Below are 15,000 nucleotides of genomic sequence, written 5' to 3'. Positions count from 1 at the left end.
TGATTCTTGACCTGTAATTAGCACGTTTACTCATAAGAGCATTTTCATTATTCTGTTATTAGTTCAAACCAACTTCAACATCAATCTCAACATCAACATCAATAATCAAGAATCAGCCATCAACTTCAACTTCAAAATCTAACTTTAGCTATCAAACATCGACAACTTCTAATAATAATCAATCAGATTTTCGAATCAAGAATTTTACGTCAATCAATTTGAGACTTGCTTTAGAGAGCATTTGAATAAACGTTTAATCATTGGAACTTTCAGTTCAATCATTTGCGTTGGAATTATCTATGGTTTGTTTGGCATGAAATCTACAGAGATCACTTGAAATAAGAAAATGGAGAGAAGAAAGAGGAAGTATAAATAATAATAATAATAATAATAATAATAATAATAATGATGATGATGATGATGATGATGATGATGATAATGACTTTACTAACGCGTCAAATTCAGTGTAACAGGGGAGAATATCCACTGTTAATAGGGGACACCCAACTAAATCCTCTAACTAAATAGAAACAATACAAATACAAATAAGTTGCTATGCATTTAAAGAATACAAATAACTACAATTGAAATTAATAAAATCATGAATTACATAAGTAACACCCAAAAAATTAATATGACGAAATGATAAATTTGCAAAAGCAAAGCGGATTTTATGTAGACGCTGTGTATTTAAGAATTTAAATCAACTGAACTTTCCAACGGCGGAGTCAACTTCTCGTCATTAGTATTTGATTTCCTCCAAAATCTCACGAGTAATTAAGCCGCGACATAATTATCTTTAAAAAGGACCACAGAGACGAATAGAAACTACTCAAAAAGGTAAATAACACTCTACAAAAAGAGAAGGCCTGCAAGGAACTAGAAGTCCAATCTCCATCATTTCGACAGATCAAAACTCAAAACCATTTATTTTATTTCAATACTCTAATTATTTTACAGTCATGATCAAATAACTGAAAGAAAGGCAATTATACCAAATTGTATTTTCGATTTCTCCCACAATAAAACTGCCCGGTGAATAACCTACTATAGTACGCGACTCCAACCATAGCGATCCAATAACTATGATTTTACGATCAAAAATACGCCAGAGAACCGCTGAAAACACCCTGATTTCAATTTTATACTCGTTCCTCAGTCAAAGAACTTAAAATATGCCAGTTTGGGCAAATTGTTTTTTTCGATTTCTCCCACAAATTTGCCCGTCATAAAACTGCCCGGTGAATAACGTACTATAGTACGCGACTACCGCCATAGCGCTCCACTAAATGTGCTTTTACGATCCGAAATACGCCAGAAAACCGCTAAAAAAGCTCTGATTTCAATTTAATGCTTATTTCTCAGTATGGGAACTTAAAACAATGCCAATTTGGCCAAACTACATTTTCGATTTTTCCCACAAATTTGCCCGTCATAAAACTGCCCGGTGAATAACGTACTATAGTACGGGACTACCGCCATAGCCCTCCAATAAATGTGCTTTTACGATCCGAAATACGCCAGAGAACCGCTAACAACTTTCTGGTTTCAATTTTATGCTCATTCCTCAGTAAGGGAACTTGAAAGAATGCCAATTTGGCCAAATTATATTTTCGATTTTTCCCACAAATTTGCCCGTCATAAAACTGCCCGGTGAATAATTTAAACAATAGAGTGTTTGTGTCGAGGATCTATCGGCCGATAGTTGCCCCGCGGAAATTTGATGTTCTTAAAACAAATATTTGCCCGAGAAGCGAAGCTTCGAGGGCTAATATGCTAGTTTTAAGAACATCAAATTTCCAAGGGGCAACTATCAGGACGATAGTTCCGAGACATAAACACTCTATTGTCTTTATTGTTCACCACTAAATTTTCTTCCGCGCGCCAGTTGAAAAACAGTCAAAACCCACTTAATGCAGATCAATCAAATATTTATTCATGCGTATAGGCTGTCACAAATGTCAATAATTCGCAGCGTACATTGGCTAAAGAATAGCGTACAACTGTCACCTGTTTTTTCAGCGGACGACTACTATCCATCCGGGTATTTTCCTCGGACGGGCATTATGGGCTGATAGTGTCTCTCCGCGGACGAACACTAACGCGTCACGTGATCAATTTAAACCAATAAGAATCGGAGAAAATTTAGTGGTGAACTATAACGTACTATAGTACACCACTCCAGCTATAGCGATACAATAAAAGTACTTTTACGATCCAAAATACGCCAGAAAACTACTAAAAACGCTCTGATTTCAATTTTATGCTCATTCCTCAGTAAGAGAACTTAAAAGAATGCCAATTTGGCCAAATTATATTTATATCGAGGCATGACTCTACGAAACGCCAACTCTGCTTGAAGTCGCACTAGTTTGCTGAAGAATGCGCAATAAAGCTAAACACATTAATTGGATGAATTTGGCCACACGTGGCGTGTTTAATTTGATCCAGGACACTTAATTGTGGTCTATAGGATTACCATTGTTCAGCAAAGGTGGGGCGAAAAAGACGCCACATGCCACCGATTGGGGCAGCCCCACCAAGCAAAAGCAGAGTTAGCGTGGCGAAAGAAGTCGGATAACACGAGAATTATGAGAATTATGTTGTGCCTAATAATATATAGAAATTGCTAGCGACAGGCCTGTGTAGTCTTAACAGGCAAGCGTGAAACCGCAGCCCTTGCCTGACCGGCTTCAATAAAAAATCTAAGAGCACGTGCAACGAATTAAGAAAGCAAAGAAGCTAAAGTACTTAAGGACCTAAGGAAGATAGTAAAGCCGCAGCCCCCGCCTGACCGATGGCTCCGTCAGCCGAAGGCTCGGACAAAGTAAACATCGATATTTAAAGGGTGACATAAGGATGAAAGGAGGAAAGTGAAGTCGCATCTCCTGTCTGACCGACTTCAGTAAACCTCCAGTTATGAAATAATACAAATGAGAAAAGCAATATTATAGGAAGTCCTTTATAATTTTCGATGTACTTTGATAACTGGCTGTATACTGCAAAGTTAAAAAGTGGGCCGCAAAGTAGCAGCCCCTGACTGTCCTACTTTTGTGGCCACACGGGAAAGGACAGCAACATAGCAGCCCTCGTCTGACCTACGGAGCTGTCAGGACGTACGAAATACAGGAGAAGGACTTTCAAACTTAAGTCAATTGGCATTGATACTTGCAGATCTAAGGTAAACCTCAAAGGCGCCGGATTTCCATCGACCAAGAGCCCTAAGTCGCGCATTAGAAAAACCTTTGTCGGCAGCGTGACAAGCGCCCCCGATGCGAAAACTGTGGTTTTTGTATCGACTAAGGTCTAAACCGCAATATTGGAGGCAACGCTGAAGTTCGGTATTAAATTGATAGACAGTAATAGGTGTCTGATCAGAATTACAAAAAAGAGGGCCAGGTCGAGTACCTCGCACCTCGCAGTACTTAAGAAGGCTTTTAACCGGGAAAAAGATGACAGAATCATCCCGAGTAATTAGGATATCAAATGGCCGGTGGTCAGGATTATGTTTATAATCAGTGATAGTGATCTTAGCCGTGCATGGGTCGCCATCACGCAATAAAATTTGCAGATCTCGGTATTGGAAAACTGAACACGCAAAACGGGTGCTCTTGGTCGAAAGCTCGCCCATTCGGAAAAGTCCATAAAAAGCAGTAAGAAACATGGCCGAAAATAGAGTGTGTTGAAAAGCCGAAGAGCTAGTGTATTCGAGGGACCGGACGAGCCCATGCAACACTGGTCTTGTGATGGGCAAACGAATATCTGAATGTCTTTGACGACTTAAGGCTGTCAATAATTTTTGTATCAAAAACGATTTGGTTGGATCACAAAATCCTCCGAGTTTGTGAGCGTAAGAAATGGCAGAAAGATGTAAAGTTATCGTAGAATAAGCCAATTTTCGGAAAGAAAGATATGAAGTATAAAGGGGGAGACAGACAGGAGATAATGGCAACGTGGGGTTAGGGGACCCGTAAAATTGAGCTAAAATTGACGAAAGACGGCCCACGCGCGTTGATACGATCTCTGGCATCCTTTAGTTAATGCTGAGCTCAACAAGCCACTCAAGTTAGAGACCAACTCTTGGGCAGTAGGTTGTCGGGCACTGTAGTTAGATTCTGGTCTACATCCGGTGAGAGTTCCTTGAACTTTGCTACCTCACAACGTGAAATGTAATCGGCGCAAGTATTGTTAAACCCGGGAATGTATTTTGCGTGAAATAATACATTAGGGCCATTTATACGGGAGAAAATAAGACGCGTCTTAGCTAAGACGCGAACTGCTCGTATAAATGGTACAAAACAAGAGTTCGCGTCTTATTTTAGACGCGACTTACATAAGACGCGTCTTATCTTGGAACAGAATTTTCGGCTGTTCTTATTTTGTCCGCGTCTTAAATAAGACGTGAACTTCCTCGTATAAATGGTTTCGCGTCCTAAATAAGATGTGAACTGTAATTGCGCATGCCTGTCATATAAGTGACGACAACAACAAATCGTCATTTCGTTATCGCACCAATCAGTCGATCGCTTTCTTCCGACTCGTCTCGGATTTCTGTTATATTCTTTAAAGGCAACGTCAAGTTTTTGAATTTTGTTCCACAGCACGGTCTTCACAAGAAAAGAGGACTTCTCAAAAGAGAAACATCTCTTAAGAATTCTCTTCCTTCTTAAAATGACGGCACGCTTTTCTTTCTTGCTACAGCGCGCCATCTTGGATCTTTACCAAAGTTATTGCTTTTAACGGCGTTGCTAATGGCAACTTCGCATGTAAATGAGGCTGTATCAAAAATAAGACGCGAACCTCACGCGAATCATTTATACGAGATTTCGCGTCTTATGTAGGACGCGAACGTATAAATGGTACAGTTCGCGTCCTATTTAAGACGCGTCTTAGCTAAGACGCGTCTTATTTTCTCCCGTATAAATGGCCCTATTGTGTCTGAGGCAACTTAGCACTAAATCCCTGATCAACACCATAATACTCTGATGTTTGGACGTCTGCTTATTGATAATAGGGAGCTTACGAAACGAGGCCGACGACGGCTACGAGGAGTTCATTTAAAAGTACGAGTTCGCGTTATTCATATCACTACGAAACTGTTTCATATAGTTCCGCGTTAAAAATGTGTAGTAACTGTCGAGGAATTAAACTGGTATGAGTGAGTTGGAAGCGTAGAGAGAGAACTGAAAATTCATCGTCATGTGCTAACGTCCTCCACAGAACCTTGAATTTGGTCATTTCACGTCGTCATTTAGGAGATGACGGAAAAGAAATGTACGAATGCGTAAAACGCACGTGCAGAGCGTGCAGAGCCATTGTTTTCGCTCACTAAACCTATTGTTTTGTAGCGTCGTCGTTGTCGTCGGCGTCGCCGTTTCGTAAGCTCCCTAATGTCAACAACGGCAGCGTTATCAGTAAAGAATATTACACACTTATCAGCCATTAAATGTCCCCAAATTTGTATCGTGAGGACAATAGGAAATAACTCTAAAACTGCAATGTCATAAGATTTCCACGTAACCGGCCATTCGCCACCGAAGCAGTGCTTACCAAAGACAGCCTCGAAGCCTATTTAGCCCACTGCATCGGTATAAAGCTCAAGGGTATGCGACGTTTCCCATGTATCTTCGAGGAAAAATGATTTACCGTTGAACTCGTCTAAAAACCGCATCCACGAAAGGAGATCCTGTTTCGAGCCTTTACATAATCGAATATGGTGGTGTGGCTGTCGGACGCCCTTGGTAATATCGATCAGGCAACGAAGAAAAGCACAGCCCGGGACAATAACTCGACAAGTGAAATTTAGTAAGCCTATTAAAGATTGAAGTTCTTTTAGCTTCACTGTACGACGTTTATAAAAATTGTGCAAGAGCATGCGGCATTTTTGAAGCTTTTCGTCAGGTAGATGCGCTTCTCTTCCCACCGAATCAAGGGTAATGCCTGCAAATTGCAATACTGTGTCAGGGCCTACGGTTTTTTCCGGAGCAAGAGGTACTCCTAGATGATGGCATAAAGAAAAAAACTTGCCCAAGTCGGCCTCGCACCGGTCTTTGGTGTCAGCAATAAACAAAAAATCGTTTAATATGTGCAAAACAGATGAGGCACCCAGGCGATGAATAGACAACCACTCCAATGCGGTACTAAAAGCTTCAAAAATGTTGCATGAAGAAGAAAGACCCATGGGGAGGCACCGGTCAAAGTAATACAAGTTATCGAACTTCATACCCAGCAAGGAATAGCCGGCAGGATGAATTAGTATAATACGAAAAGCCGACTTGATGTCGGTTTTAGCCAAAAAACAACCTTCCCCGGTGGCTTTAATGGATGTGATCGCATCACTAACGGATGCGTATTTGACAGAGGAACAATAGTCAGGAATAGCATCATTAACCGAATTTCCTTTGGGATAGGATAGATGATGAATCAAACGAAATTCAGACGGGTCTTTCTTGGGTACAACGCCCAAGGGAGACGTACGAAAGTTCGCAAAAGGGGCAGTTTTAAAAGGACCCACAATTTGGCCTGCGTCGCATTCCTTGCGCAATTTCATTCTAGCAATTTCTGGTTGGGCGAGCACACTTTTAAGATTAGGAGATTGAAAAGGAAGCCGATCACCAACAAAATTAACACGAAAGCCACAACGGAAACCATCGACAAGAAAATGCTTTTTCTTTTGCTCATAACAGTGTAAGAGGCATTCAAGCCTGTCCACCCTTACGGGGTTACTGGTGGGCTGTGAAGGGCCTGATACTTGAGTAGAGTTTCCTTTTGGTTTAACTCCACTATACCGCTGTTGAGGGGTTGGTACTGAGCATTGAATTGCTGGGTGCTTTGCTCCACATTTATAGCAAACGTGTTCGAACTGACACCCTTGGTAGTGTTTTCCGGCATGAAATTGTCCAACACGTGCCTCGTGGAAAAAAATTCGAACGAAAACGCTGGCGTGTCGAGGTTTGGGGCCTATTGGGGATCGACTGTGATCTCCGAAATTTAGCTGAGGCCCTCAACCAAAGTTCCCAATGTATTTGATCCCATGGATATTTATCGGGTACAGATTGCCTCAGATAACGAAATTGTTCGTCATACCAGAGCCAATCCCCGTTCGACAAAGCAATGTCACGGACTACCTCGCAATACTTCATCAACTGCGGGGTTTCACTCTGGTATCGCTCAGTATAGACCGAGACAAAAATGTTAAACGCCGAAACCCAATGTTGTATGTTGGAAACCTTCTTTGTTGCATGATACGGCTCAAGGGTCAGCCGCGGCTGCTTTGATAGCCCAGTGGAGGGGGTCATCGATAACGCATACTTATCGATTTGAGGGGTGGATGCTAATAAGGTCCCAAATTCCACATATTCGTTAGCCCAGATTTTAGCTTTAGTTTTGGAACCCACCCGGGAACTACGATTTACTGACACGCTAGTAAATATTTGCTTAGCTTGCACATTGTCGGGATCCAGAAGCAGAGTATCATTTCTTGTACCTGCACCGGTGAGGCTACTGACATGGCTGCTCACAGCTGAAGTGACGCTATCTGAAGACAGGTTGGCTTGAGACTGGCCTGCTAATGTGGTTTCAATCGACGTGCTGTCCTCAAACGTGTTTTGTCTCAAGATCTCGGTGAGACTGTCCTTAGATAATGCTGTTTTCACCGCTTCCGAGATGGCCGTCGATATGGTGGCGGAGAGAGCGTTTACGTCAAAGGAGACCAAACCGGGGTTCGTACTACTTTGTTCAGTGAGAGGTGGGACCGTTGCAGTCAGCTCTGATGTCCCCACTCGCTTAGAACGTGTTTGGCGGCCTGTCCTTGATGGCTGTGCCGGACGCTTCCTAGGAGGCATGACTTATCGATAACAGATCAAGTTAGGTGTTTAAATACTATGGAATGCTGTTTGATTTCGAAAGAAAATTGATAAGAAGGAATAGGTCGTATATAAGATGACAAGATGAAATTCCATCCTAAATTTTTGGTCACAGTTGAGGTGGGGCAGTTCCACAGGTTTTTTCTTAAATCTGGTTTATGAGCAATGATATGTAACCGGATGAAAAAGAGAAAAAGAAAAAAAAGGCCAAGTTCCTGAAAACACTGCATTACCGCCTGTGCCGAGTGCATTGGACCACTCGTAAAGGGGCGGTCAAAGAATTGTACACTCAAACGGCAGGAATAAGCATATAATAAATCATCGGCAAAGCCATAAATGTTTAAGTTTAAGTTTAATAAAGCTTCTTACCAATGTACAAAAGAAAAATTATATACAAAAGTACAAAGGACGTTGCACGAACGTTGGACGTGCCAACCATGGTTCAAAGGAACCGAACAAGCACAGCCATTGCTCGTGGGAGTAAAACCCAACGGCAAACAACAAACAGGGGCTGTTAAAACAAACAACAACTGACAATTCGGCTTGGCTTAAAACAAACGGGAACTGGCAAATCTTAAGACAGTAAAATAAAAACCATAAAATGCCTGGGCAAGGTGGGCAGTATAGATAAGAAGTTGTTTCAAATTTGTTACATGGCTTAAATTTGCCCAATGTGCGGCTATAACGATTGTAGGCAACGTAGAACTGCACCCCTCAAACTACGATAGAGCTTGTACTGACCATTGCCGTTTAAATGTATCCCATCATGGGCCATAAAATTAGTTTTTGCCCTCCAAAACCGTCTATGGCTTCAGAACATTGCACAGGGGATGGGCTCTAGCACTACTTTTAAATACTGATTTAAGAGGATTACGTTCTTGTTAAAGGTAGGAGCCCCCGTTCGATAAATAGTTTGACAGACACATACACATTTGACTTTAAGCGAATCATGGAGGGACCTGGTAAGGTCTTCAATTGCTGAGCCAACGATCACCGGAGAAAGATGGCTTAAGTCGTTAGTTCCTAGCTGTAAGATAACTATGTCAGGCTTGAACCGTGCAACCACAGAAAGATCAAATTGAACAGTCTTAAGGACTGTTCTTCCCCCGACCCCGTGCCATTTTAACTCTATGTCTTCGAGAATATTCAAGTTAGCATCGAGAGCAGCATTCCGCCCTAAATATTCGCGTAAACGGCGAATAAAGGAATGGCCAAGTATCAAAACACGTGTTGCCGACATATGACCGCCTGGGAAACAGTGTTGTAAACTAAGGGCGAAAGAGGGAACTAAATAGTCCAAAATAAAAACAGGTACTTGCCTGAACGTTCTTGGAACTAGTGTAGGAAAAAATGTTTTCTTCGCGAGATACCGACGGTACGAGGGCCAAGGGAAGAAGGGCGAATTGTTTGAGAGAAATATCTTTTATCCTCTAGGGAACGCCCCCTCTATTTCCAGGTGTGATACTCGACACATACCAGGCTTACGGATTAATGCTTGACCGTCATGGCTCGACATAAATAACATTATGCGTGCACAGAATGTTTGGTTTTTCGATTTCTCCCAAAAATTTGCCCATCATAAAACTGCCCGGTCAATAACGTACCATTGTACGCCACTCCAGCCCTAGCGATACAATTAAAGTGCTATTACGATCCAAAATACGCCAGAGAACCGCCAAAAACGATCTGATTTCAATTTTATGCTCATTCCTCAGTAGGGGAACTTTAATGAATGCCAGTTTGGCCAAATTTTATTTTCGATTTCTCCCACAAATTTGCCCGTCATAAAACTGCCCGGTGAATAACGTACTATAGTACGCGACTCCCGCAGCTATAACGATCCAATAACTGTGCTTTTACGATCCGAAATACAACAGAGAACCGCTGAAAACACTCTGATTTCAATTTTATTTTCATTCCTTAGTAATAGAACTGAAAAGAATGATAATTTGGCGAAATTTAATTATCGATTTCTCGCACAAAATTGTTTGTCATAACTCGGCCAGGGGACAACTGGACGAAAAAACGGATTTACAGAATTCTGACCGGAAACTGTGAGCTAAAAACGCTGCAAGCTGGGTTCTGTGAAACATTTTAGGAATAGATCCCTCCAATATGTTAAAATATATTTATTTAAGCTAATTCTGATAGCTAACTTGGCAAATATATTTCAATTCAAGTGTTGTGGAGATATACTGTTCGTCGGGGATTAATTTCCCATTGGAATGTGTGTATATACTGCATAGACTGTCTATATTTACCTATGTCATCCTGTAATACACTGTAGATTAGAATACAAATGTCATTCATTCTTTACCTTCCGATTTCCTCTTCCCTCGATAGGCATTATTATCACATTTTACTGTGGGTGATGCCCGCGCAATTTGGCGCACTTTCAGCGGGTATCACCCATAGGAAAGCGAAAACGACGTGTTGTTGTGTCTGCATGTATGAGAAGAGGTGTTACGTGTTTGCTTTTATTCAAGATACATATTGAGTGAACGATTAGAGAATTATAGCGCTAACACTGAAAGATGGAAGAAGGAAAAATACAAGAAGACCTTTATAATAATAGAGGAGATGAAGCTCTTCATGAAATGAAACGACTTCTTCATCCCATAGGAACCATCTATGAACACTTCCGGGTTGGCCGAGAGACACGAAATCCAAACAAATGCACAAGGCTTGCCTGGTTTGGTTTCAAGGTTTTCTTCTGTTTGTTTGGATTATGGGGACACCAGGCATGGAACTACATCCTTCGCGTTGTATTCATTGTCACCTGTCTCTATCAAGCTGTTTTCTTGTTGGTTTCAAAGAATTTCCCCTTGTGTGCCGTTAACAAGACGGAGCAAACAGTTCCACAGGATGCTGACTCTGAAGCTTCGCTAATATTCACTTGCGTTACGTGTGCGGCCGCTGTCATCTCATATGTTGTTTTCGTGGGTTCTTTCATAGCAGCCAAACGAAAAGACTCGGCTTTGGTATCTCCATCACAGTCTATGGTGGATGTTTACATTACGGACGTCTACTTGTTGTTTATCGTTGCCTTTTTTATGTGCACGGTTTCAATCTCAGTAATGTTATATTCCCCATTAATATTAATCAATACCAGTTTCATGGCATCAGGAGTGGTAACCATAATTCTCGCTCATTTGGCGTCAGTGAGCACGTGTCTCATCTTCGCAATCAATTGTCTTGCACTTGGTAAGTTTCATAAGTGTTGCCTGTTAGAGGGACGTATACAAAACATGGACCGTAGGTCCATGTACCACCCATGTGGACCCGGTCCATGGACCCCTTTATGAACCTTTGGACCACCCCTTATTTTGTACAGTTACAAGCAGAAAAATCTTTAGACGAAAGAGAGAAGTGATTGTAACACACCTACACCACCTAATATGAAGTTGACCACTCCTCTAGTGGCTTTTCAGGGTCAAGGAACAACACTTTGTGTGGACCTTTGCCAGACTGCTTTTGCACATATACCTACATGCTCCTTCATGATATGTACACGAAATCCTCGCCTATGCACGAAGATCTCACGCAACCCTACGCGGTTCATTAAGAAAAAACAAATGACGAAATATTTCTTCGGTCGTTACAGGAATCTACGGTTTATGGTCCTTATCCGAGAAGACTAGGGAGTCTAACCATTTGCAGATGTCATTTTCTCCTTAGTTATTTAAAGACCCTGAGCGTTGGTCCGGCCGGGGTTTTGATCTCCCGCACAGTAGTCCGATGCTCAACGAACTGAGCCAACCAGTCGGCTGAGTCCAGACCTACCAGCGTGGCATAAGGCAGGCCACGCCGAAAAGGCATTCTAAGGCCCCAAGAGGACAATGTATTCGAAACATGACTTGCTCCCGACTGAATGGCTTCATATAATTCAGTTGGTAGAGCATTGTACCGGCATCGTAGAGGTCATGGGTTAGAATCCCGTTGATGAAGCCTCCCGAATTTTTCATGTGTCTGTAAGAGACAATAATTATTCTTTAAATTGTCCAAATAAGTGCCAGGATGATTTCTCTTTCTCGTCTAAAGATTTTTCTGCTTGAAACTGTACAAAAAGAGGGGTGGTCCACAGGGGTAGCACATGGACCGGGTCCATGAATGGGTCGATGGACCGGGTCCACAGTGGTGGTCCATGGACCTGGGGTCCATGTTTTGTATACGTCCCCTGTTAGAGCGTGTAGTGCATTTTCGATAATTGAGTCCATCTTTAACAGACTTTAATTTTCTTAGTATCTTATGTTTATCAGGCATGATAATGTTATCGATTTGATGATGAAAATTACGGGTAAAATCATATTTAAGACAACGTTTTGGGGTGCTCACGACACCATCATCAGGTCAAAATGTAATATATAACAGATAACAAGAATATTAATGTTCGAGTTCAAGTTCAAAGTTCCTAAAGGCTAGGTGAATAGTTTTGCTTTTATCGAGTCACTTTGAATATTTAGACACGGTTTGTGCTCGCGAATGAGGAACATCTCGTATAGAACACAATCAAATTTGCAGGAGCATTTCTTAAGAATGCGAAACATATAAGATGTTATTGTTCTTGATTGCTTTTGACTTTGGCTGTGATTGAATATTGATCCAGATCTTTTATGCTCATTGACTCGTTGGTAAAGATGTCGACGCCTGTAACCAACATAGCTGGCATCACATCAGCCACATTCAAATTTATAAACTACTGATTGTTCGTTGATCAACGAGGGCTTGATTTCTCTATGTTTGAGATCTCCAACTTTTCGAGAAATGAAGACTGGGCATAAGTCAATGTTTGATGTCGATGTTGAAAGGTAGAACAATTCGTACTGATTGCAGGTCAGGTGTAGATTTGCGCGGAGGTACTGGTGTTTGTTTGGAGGTAATAAATTGGAGATCATACAGGGAAGAAGGTGTTCAGGATATGCCAACTGTAGGAATAAGGTCTTGAAGCGGATACACTCTTCGTGAAATAATGACTAGTTAGATGATAACTTGAAAGCTCCGTCTAGCATCGTAATAATTGTGGATTTCTTGTAACGATTATCAACATGACTATTATAATGTAACAATAGACCAGTATTAGTCGGTTTTACGTATACACTAGTCGTAATGGTCTGACTATCTGGGGTCTGACTGTCTTTTCTTAAGACAATGCCTAAGAAAGGGAGAGTGCAAAACTCTTCACCTAGCCTTTAGGGACTTTGAACTTGAACTTGAACATTAATATTCTTGTTATCTGTTAAATATGATTTTACCGGTAATTTTCATCATCAAATCTTTTGTTTAATCATAGTTAATAGAGGGGAATGGTTATGAAACCCGACAAATTTCTTTGTTGTAGGTTTTTGTTCTCTTTTTTGGCCTTGACCGTGCACAAAACACAATAGTTGTTTACTCCGTACTGAGGAACTAACCAATAGAAACGTGTTGGTTACGTAATTCATGCACAGTGTATGAGCGCAACACAAAAGATTGTGCACGGTCGTGGACTTTCCAACCTAAATCTCGGCATCTTTGTTTGCTCCTTTGTTTGCCGAGCTTCCAAACCATTCCCCTCTATTAACTATGGTTTAATTGCGGTTGAGGTCCAGACTATTCTACTCTTCTGCGCCCTGGTCTCAGGTCATCTCGGCCAAAAATATTTCGTTTTCAGTTTTCAGAATACGTGATCTTTTGGTTCCTCTTGAAATCTTATTCCTCTTATTCTGTTGACCCTAAACCGGAATCGGAATAAAGAGAATAGTCCCAACAGGACACGCCCTCAGATATATGCTAGGCCTTCCCACAAGAACGTGGTTCCATATTCTTTGCGATCAGTGGGTGCGTTCTTTCACATCCCTGTCAATTTTTGCATATGGAGGCTGTACTAGCCTAGGAAAAGAGGCCAACGACTTAACATTACTGTCTAATGATGCAATCATCAGAACTGAACCAGATGTTGAGCAAAGGCCGCATGATCTTACCACTCATTTTGAGACCCTGGTTTGTGGTCCGGTCTGGGGTTTGAATTCGCGACCTTCCACTCAACATCTGGACCTCTTACCAAATTAGATAACCAAGCGAAGGGGTCAGTTTGAAATCAAAACATGCATAGCAGGAGCCATAAGCTTTGACTTTGACAACCTATTAAGATGGTTGGTCTTTCAGCTTTTCAAGAGAATAAACCGGGAATAGGTGTGGGCCCAAAGTGGCTCCATGCTCAGAAGAGTTGTCTTAACGTTGTTTATATATAGCGAGGAAAATATATTCTGGCCGTGTAGCTCAGTAGCGACGAGTGGCTTAACAAGGTCTAACAACCTTGTTCAAACTAGTTCCAGGGCTTTTCCCTTGGAAACTAAGGGGGAAGCGCGCGACGTTTCGATCGAACTTCGGCCATTATCAAGCTAAAAGTGAAGATCAAAATCATTTTTAATTATGTTATTCTTGCATGTTTTTTAACACCCCTTTTTTACATTTTCATGCCGTACATACGTTTACTTCTTTGTTTTATATTTATATTTATGCAAAAATTTTTATCTTCACTTTTAGCCTTTTAATGACCGAAGTTCGGTCGAAACGTTGCGCGCTTTAACCTTTAGTTTTTACTTCAAATTGCTTAAGAAAACCTTTACTTATAAACTAAGGAGGGTCGGAGAAAATTGAGAAAAACGTGAACGCTGGGACAATCTGGTTTCCTTAGAAATCCCAGCAGGAGGGAGTGATATGGTAGATCGGCAAGCTGATACTTGCTTGTGAGTTAAATCTATTCAGATGTACGCACCATTCCATACGCAGTGAGGGTGCATGCAAAATAGTTGGATTGATACAAATGGGAAATTGCTTGCTCTCTCTATCTCATTCTTAAAGAGACTCACTTCTCTGTTGATTCTCTCAAATTTCTAGGTACGTTTGCACAGGATACCTTTAGACTCATTCAAAATATTCAAAATGGTCCTCTTGATGACATCATAAGAATCCATGAAGATTTGTGCAAAGTAGTTTTCAACACCGTGTCAGCGTATAGTGTGTGGTTTGTGCTGCACTGGTTCACTTACGGAGCAAGTGTCCTATTTGGTGCCATATGCATATACCAACAAGCCTCAGCAGGGTGTCTTACTTACCATGCAACTGTGAATATATTTCTTATTTATCTCTTTCT

At 41.3% G+C, this 15,000-nt stretch overlaps 1 protein-coding gene across 1 annotated transcript in view; it reads left to right on the top strand.

Annotated features, from left to right (window-relative positions):
* Positions 1-10,237: 10,237 nt before the first annotated feature.
* The window catches only part of LOC138041074 (uncharacterized), an 8,233-nt gene continuing 3,470 nt past the window's right edge, over positions 10,238-15,000 (top strand). The window contains exons 1-2 of the mRNA XM_068886845.1: positions 10,238-11,069; positions 14,745-15,000. The exon at positions 14,745-15,000 is cut by the window's right edge and continues 44 nt beyond it. Of these exons, the coding sequence (XP_068742946.1) occupies positions 10,400-11,069; positions 14,745-15,000 (926 nt within the window). The 5' untranslated portion in view covers positions 10,238-10,399. The remainder of the gene's footprint in view (positions 11,070-14,744) is intronic.

Source organism: Montipora capricornis, chromosome 3 (genome assembly GCF_036669925.1).
Source record: "Montipora capricornis isolate CH-2021 chromosome 3, ASM3666992v2, whole genome shotgun sequence".
NCBI classification, from domain to species: Eukaryota; Metazoa; Cnidaria; class Anthozoa; order Scleractinia; family Acroporidae; genus Montipora; species Montipora capricornis.
The sequence above is the reverse complement of the archived record's forward strand: the minus strand, read 5'-3'. Positions and strand labels throughout refer to the sequence as shown.